We start from the raw sequence: 7,393 nt of genomic DNA on the forward strand, positions 1-7,393 counted from the left end.
ATGCACTTAGAGCATCGTTCTATTTTCTAGAAGCGTTGTGGTGATTCCCCATCCCCATCAACATTGGGGCTTCCGCCTTGGGTGTGCTAGCTGGAGTGCGGGCAAATGTAGCTCGGGCTACACATAGGCCGTTTTTGAAGAACTAAAAAAACAAGCATTTTATAGATTCAGAATGCTGTTTTTGAATTTTGAAAAAAAAGAGAGGGGGTAATTTCGGCCGTAGTTGGCTCATAATCAAAAAGAAAAACAATCCCATTCATCTTTCTTTCTTCCATCTCCTTCATATGCCTTCAGGACGCGTGGCCTATTGTATATAATACTGGGCCTGCCTCAAAAAAGAAAAAGAAAAAGAAAAAAAAACATATCTCCTACAGCCCCCGCTGCTTCCTCCTCGCATCCGCGGTGCTCCACCCGCCGCGAACCCTCGTCGCCGACCGTGGGCATCCGTCGGCGGTGAACTACCCTATCTCCTCCCCTGTAAGATTGCTCTGTTTCATCTCCTCTCAAACCCTAGCTCATGTGTTTTTTTTTTGCCTAACCCTATCACCAATTTGGATCCGCAGCGAGTCGTCACAGATCTGGGACACCACCGCCCGCGCCGTCCTCGAGAGGGCCTCACGGATCCCGCCTTGAACCACCATCAACACGCACCGACCGCGCCGTCCTCGACAACTGCGACGCCGCGCCCAGGTCTCGACCGGAACCCTAGTCTTCACCGCGCGCAACCAGCAAGGTCGCTAATCCCCGCCTTCTTTATCCCTCCCCATCAATCACCTGTTTGTTTTCTTCACATGGCCTTTACTCTTCTCTTGGATGCTGCTGGAACCTTCATAATATGCTACCTGCGACCTTGTTTACATGCTTGATACATCCACTAAATAACGCAGATAAGCTAGAATCTGTTAGGGCTACACCTTTTTGGGTGCTATACTCAATCCTAGTTGCTGTATTCAAGCTTTATTTAGTCACTGTCTCACTGATGCATTTTTCAAAGTTGAACACCTAATTTGTAACCTCATTCTTACTCTCTGTTGGTGTTACTTATGTGCCATTTTGTTTGGTAAAGGGCTTATTCTTTTTTTTTTGTTGTTGAATGCAGCTGCATTGTTGTAAGAGCACTGCATTGCTGTACCTAAAACCCTGTCTTTACTGAGAAGGTCTTTAATTCATGCCTTGCCTATTGGTTCTTTCTCTCCTCTCTGGCTATACTGAATAGTGAATACTACCAAGGCCCAACTTTGGTTGGTACGTTTAGAATAGGGAATCTTCTTAAGCTCTACATTAGCCTTCCTATTCAAGCTTCTAAGATTTCTCAAGTAAGCTAACTGCAGACTTCCCAACAGTTTAGGTGTGCATTTTCTCGTTCAACACATATTCAGATGGAATTACATTTCTGATTTTGGACACATATTGGTTTCTCAATCTTTCTTCTTCTTTACGCTTCCACTTCTACAGCTCTAATGTCAAGTGACAGCGAACCAAGTGGCTCCCAATCAAGTGACACCAAACCAAGTGGCTCCCAATCAAGTGACACCAAATCAAGTGATGCGGGACCAAAAGATACTTCCATTCCCTTTAATCTGCATAGAGGTAGTGTAAATCCAGTAACAGGATTGGGTACTTTCCATTTGGAGATGCCTTCTTCAGAGGTGGTGTCCGCTGCTAAACCCACCAATTATCCCCCGATTCTACTTGAAATAAAAGATGACGATCAAATGGAGAGCCTACTGAGGATGAAGAAATTGCAGCATGAAAATATCCTTGCGGTGCATTTCTTTCAGAAGGATGGAGCTGGAGGTCTTCGAGCTTTCGTCGAGCCATATACAGGTTATGTTGTAGAGCTGTTTGCAAATGTCAAATTTTTCGTCAATGAAGAAACCGGATTGGTTCCATCTCAGCGGTTTCAAGAAATAGTGAGGTTTGTTGCCATGCTTATTAGTATATTGTAATTTTTTCGTCAATAAGTATGATTGACTGTATATTTTTTTGTAGTGCATCGCTTGACGGCTTGGATTTTATTTTCAAGAGTGATCTATATCACGGAAATTTTTCATGGAACACAACAGCTTACCACCGGGACAAAGTTGATGGTAAAGTTACACTTAAATTGTGCAACTTTGAAGACAGAAGTAAGTTTACCAGAAATGCTTTCTTAGTAAACCAATTTCTATTCTGACAATTGATGTACAATCCGGAAAAATATTTACAGGTTTAGTTTCCGGCTGAAAAGTAATATAGTGTTAATTTCTTAAGTTGCATACCTTGTTTCAGAGGACAGCAGTCTTCTGAAATGCCAGATCGGGGATTGTCACGCTCTTGCCCATGACCTTGAGAAGGTATCTAGACGTGTGAAGGACGAGTATCCTGGTGTCAAGCCCGAGGCATGCTGTGTACTAGATGACCTTGCATGTAGGTTGAGAGCTGTTAATGACATGTAAGTTGCTTGATTGTTTTTTCTTTGACCGAGAAGTTGAACGATTGTTCTAGCGAAACAATAGTGCTCTTCAGCTGGTAGGTGATATTAGTTTGTCATGACATATTTCCACTGTTTTCATGAATTTTCAGGAAATCATTAAGCACAATGAAACAGAAGAATCAAGATCATGTGTTTTTCTGGGATGATACGAAAAAGAGAACCTTCTGTGCTTATGAGATGCCAGCAGTTTGGTCCACAGATGCATTCTGGAACAACTTTAGGGCTTCTCCATCTGCTGCGCTGGATATGCCATGGAACACAGAATGGGAGGCTAATTCGCCATTGCTATTGGAGGAAATGGAGAAGTACCGTGTAAAGAACAATATTGCTCCTTACAATTTTGATAATAGAAAGGACTTCCTACGACTTATCAGCGGACTTTACACGCATCAGATAGAACTCAAGCTGCAGGTGGATCTGCGTATATGTATAAATATGTGTATTCGTAATGAATGATTTAACTTAGAACTTCTTTTTCTTGCAGCTTCCACACATTAGTGTTGATGTTGTTGTTCATCTTAGACATCCTCGTTTGCTTTTGGACTTGAAAGCGGCCGCTGAAGTGGATGCCGTGGATGTGGACAACCAGAACCAGTGAGGTATTTTGTTAGACCATTTTATTTTAAGTTTATCTTTTTTTGCTTCAGGAGACGAAAAATCTATAGTTACTGGAAATAAGAAATAACAATGGTGGGCCTTGAATTACAAGAACACTATTATATGTACTGTGAATGCTAATAGCAAAAGGTACTTGTTCTTGGGCCATTATCATCCACTCTTTGTCTGTTCGGTAGGAGAGATGAGGGATGGGGTGAGCCAACTTTGTCTAGTTGGCCCGATCTGGAATGAGTGGTTGGGATGAGTGTGTCTCGAGACATGACCTTGCCACTGGAACTAGCGTTATTTACCCATCTCTGCTACCATTTATAAAATAAGGAACACCTAATCCCAGTCACAGTTCCTACTCGCCCCATCTAGCTTGTCTTCTTTCATTCCTGCCACCGGCAACTAGAGTTTCATCGCCCTTTTTTTTGGGTGTCCATGGTGGCCGCCGGCGATGCATCCTCCACTGCCCTATGCCCCTATCTAATCTCTCAGGTGCTAGCTAGGACGTCCTCTTGAATCTCCAACGCATTGCACCAGCATTGTTTCCGAGCAGTGCCACAATGGGTGTTGAGAGGCTAACAGCCAGGAGCATGACTAAGGTAGGTGTGAATGACAAAGATGCATAGGTGGATTTGGATCTCTGATGGTAATGGTGGCCAGTGGACCTTTGCAGAAAGTTAAGGTAGTTGCAGATATGGAATCCATGGCCTTGCAGCTGACGGCGACTGTGACAATGGTTGGCTGACGGAGGGAGGAGGGAAGAGATTGTGTGACCTGTGCTGCCTGTAGATGTCGCCGAACTGGCGAGAGGAGCAAAGGGATAAACATGTGAAATGCATAAGCCCTGCGCTCTGCTGCAGCCGCTAGTTCATTTGCGTATGGTATGCAAGTAAAAGTTCAATCTTGTGGTAGAATCTTATATCCGGGGGAGGACGAAGACGATCTGGATGGGTTCTATCGCCATTGTGGTGAATGGAATGTGCACGGAGTAGTGGGTGCAGCTTTTGTTGGCAATATGCCCCATTTTAGCTTTAACTATCTTTTGTGAAGGAAATACTTCCTCCGTCCCATAATGTAAGATGTGTTTGCATGCTAACATAGCTTGCAAAAACGTCTTATATTGTGGGACGGTGGGAGTATTTCAGAAACCAGCACAGGACTACTATGTCTGGTGAAAGTAGTGTACATTTAGATGATTCCCCACAACATAATCATTACAATTAATGTTAACCTGATAGTTTTGTTTGTCCTTTTTTATTTCCTCCGGCGTTAAGGTGTAGAATTTGAGCACACTCGGTCCAAAAAGCAGTTGTCTTGGAAGAATTTCAAGGGTTTCTGTGACTTGACTGTTCACATATCTGCACTTGCATGGTTATTGGAGATGTTTAACTCACTTGAAACTATATTATTGTGGTTCTGTAACCATATTATTGCAGATATCTATTTCTTAGCTTGTTTCTCGATCAGTCTGACTGAAAATGTGGCAATTTCTATCGCAGGCAATCCCAGACTGCTGTTGTTTGCCCAGGCTGCCAACTGTAGGCTCATGGTTTAGGGTTTAGCTGCTGTAACTTGGAAGGCGACCATAGTGGAGTCATTTGGAGGACACAGTTATGCTGAGCAATTTTTCTCCCACTCAATTGGAAACCACTGTGGCAATTAAGATAGTCATTTGGAATATCCATTCGGTTACTGCATTGGAGCGAGCTACCGGTTTCCTTGTTGGCCTTTTGCGCTAGAAATGAGTAGTAGTAGTAGTAGTAGTAGTAGTAGTAGTAGTAGTAGTAGTAGTAGTAGTAGAACTGTCTCGATGCATCCTCAACTGGAAACGCCTGTGAACTGTTGTCTTTAATCCATCCTCTGGCCACAAACACTGGTCTGATCTTTCGCAACTGTGAATCAGTTCCTAACTGCAGCCGAAGCTCGTGCCTTGCTAGGCTCATATATACTACTGTTCTGTACCAAAATATAATATGTTTTTGCAGTTCAATTTGAACTGCAGAAATGTCTTATATTTTGGTATGAAGGGAGTAATTGAACTGCAGAAATGTCTTATATTTTGGTATAGAGGGAGTACCATTTGATCCAACTTGTTTTTATTTCATATTTTATTTATTATTACTATTGTGAAATACTCCCATAAGCACATCTTTTTTGCCAGCAATGACACACCTTTCTGATAAGCTCGTTGAGCTCACTGGTGCTCGTTTTCTTTCTTTTCTTTTTAACATGCAGTTGTGAGCAGCACTTTATTATGGTAGGTAAAAATATATTCCGCCAGGGCTCGGTAACCAGGGGAGGATCCCTCTCCTTTCCTTGGGTGGGGAAACCCCTAGCCGAATCTGAGCCGGGGGAACGAAGGGGAAGGATGGTCGAACCTTTTCATGTCTTGAGATTTCCACGCCTCCATAGGCCGCGGAGGAAACCCTCGTCGCTCGCTCGGTCGTCCTCCTCCTTCAACGGTTATGCCTCCCCCATCCCCCGTGTTGTCGATCCCACGGCTGCAGGTCCATGTTGTCGATCCCACGGCTGCAGGTCCACGGACCATTGTTTCTGAGCTGTGCTTATTCTTTCCCTTGCCAATAACAAGAGTTTCTTCTAAAATGATCATTTGATGTTTCCTGTTACCCTAGGACAGCAGTGTCTCCATAGAAAATAAAAAAATGTTACGAGTTCTTTGGAAATTGCAAGGCGTGGACGAGCTCGCGCACTCCTGGTATCGCGAGGCGTTGATTACGTTATGGGGTTGCGGGCCATACCTGCTACGCTGGTGAAGTCATGACTGGACGGCCGTTGGGTTTTCATGTGCGACGACGGCGTTAGATCCCGGTACGTGGACCAATCGATTCCGTACAGGGCAAACGTTTCCGCCGGCATCACGGCGTGCAACTTGACGGAGAAGATGTATGGCATCGCGGGTCCATCATACTTAAGGCGGAAAAGGGGATGGACAAAAAAAAATGAGCGATCTGCGGTGGGCAGCTGAAAGAGGAGAGACTATGGCGGCGGCGATGGATTCAAGTTCCTATCAGATCCCGTGGACATGTATGGTTGCTATAATCTTTTCCGGCTGAAATTACTCGTGGGGAATCTTCTAGGACACCGGCTTTACATTTGTTCTTGTTCTTCTTTCTTCTTCCCGCAGGTTCCCCTTGCCGGATCTTGCAGGCGGTAGCTTTTCACGCCAGCCGCCGAGCCGGAGACAAATCTAACAGAGACGCCTGCTGAATCCACCATTGCAGATGTGGGCGATGCAGCACTGACACTCCAATGAGCAGTCAACAACGGCTGTCAGGCTTTGTCAATGTCGGCGACAGACTCGCAACAGTCAAGTGAAAAAAGATGACCCTCAGGCTCCGGACTGGACTAAGAGGTAAAGACAATCACACTAACTTCAGGAGTGACACAACTGTTTACTCTTTATGGATTTCTACCAGTTATTCAATCAAAAGATTTAAGCTGAAGAGAAAGCATATACCACTAGTGTAATTCATTTTAGCAGTAGTACATTCTTCCATGAAAAGGGCGACTCCTATAATTATGAGTTAATCCATTGTGGATGGCACATGGTCTGTATCACTGGGGCGTCCAGCGAACGAACGCCTTGTCCTGGTAGACTATGCGCCCTAGAAAAAACACTGAGGAGCTACGCAGAGAAGAAAACTGATGCTGTTGTCGTGCCTGCTGTCGGGAACAGCTTCGATTCACCGGGAGAGGCTTATGACTACTACAATCTATATTGATGGGAAGTCGGATTTGGGATAAGATACGGAAAGAGTAGACTCAATGCCGAGAGAACCAAATGTATGCACGAGATTGTGTGCAGATGCTCGGTGGGTGATACTTAAATTCATTCTATCTTTGAGAAAAAAATGCGATGTGCTACACTGAAAGTTTGGCCGTTTTCTTACCGATTGCAGGGGAAAGCCCAAGAAAGGGAACTTCAAGACAGCTGCCATTAGATTATTGAGTGCATATATACTCACACCAATTGAATTGCGATATAACTACTGGATTGGCCACCGTACCCAAAAAATAAATTCTCATGTGGCCATACTTCGTGCACGGAGATAGCAGGTAAGCCATGACAAAAATAACAACTCCAATCTGAAAACAATCCTTCTCAATCTTGTTCGATTCTTCTGAAATATACCTGCTAAGGAATGCTTCTGCCGCCTTCAGATTGTGAGCAGGCGACTCATCCATCCCAATTGTCTTCTTTATAAATTCTATTGCTGAGCTCTTGATTTGGCCCTCCCTACCATGAACAGCTCGATTACACACCAAAGATTTTGTGGAAGTCCTCTGGCA

The 7,393-nt window shown here is 44.2% G+C and overlaps 1 protein-coding gene across 2 annotated transcripts; it reads left to right on the forward strand.

Annotated features, from left to right (window-relative positions):
* Positions 1-315: 315 nt before the first annotated feature.
* On the forward strand, positions 316-4,997 carry LOC125542972. Of its 2 annotated transcripts, XM_048706221.1 has the most exons (9): positions 316-477; positions 564-733; positions 1,456-1,482; positions 1,513-1,918; positions 1,993-2,129; positions 2,272-2,434; positions 2,566-2,887; positions 2,961-3,075; positions 4,582-4,997. In XM_048706221.1, exons 3-8 carry the CDS (start codon positions 1,461-1,463, stop codon positions 3,072-3,074), a joined length of 1,164 nt encoding a protein of 387 aa, XP_048562178.1. In that variant the 5' UTR covers positions 316-477; positions 564-733; positions 1,456-1,460; the 3' UTR covers position 3,075; positions 4,582-4,997. The 2 variants fall into 2 exon arrangements, with proteins under 2 accessions (XP_048562178.1, XP_048562170.1); XM_048706213.1 differs by having other exon boundaries at positions 1,456-1,918.
* The last annotated feature ends 2,396 nt before the right edge of the window (positions 4,998-7,393 follow it).

This window comes from Triticum urartu, chromosome 1 (genome assembly GCF_003073215.2).
Source record: "Triticum urartu cultivar G1812 chromosome 1, Tu2.1, whole genome shotgun sequence".
Lineage (NCBI taxonomy): Eukaryota > Viridiplantae > Streptophyta > Magnoliopsida > Poales > Poaceae > Triticum > Triticum urartu.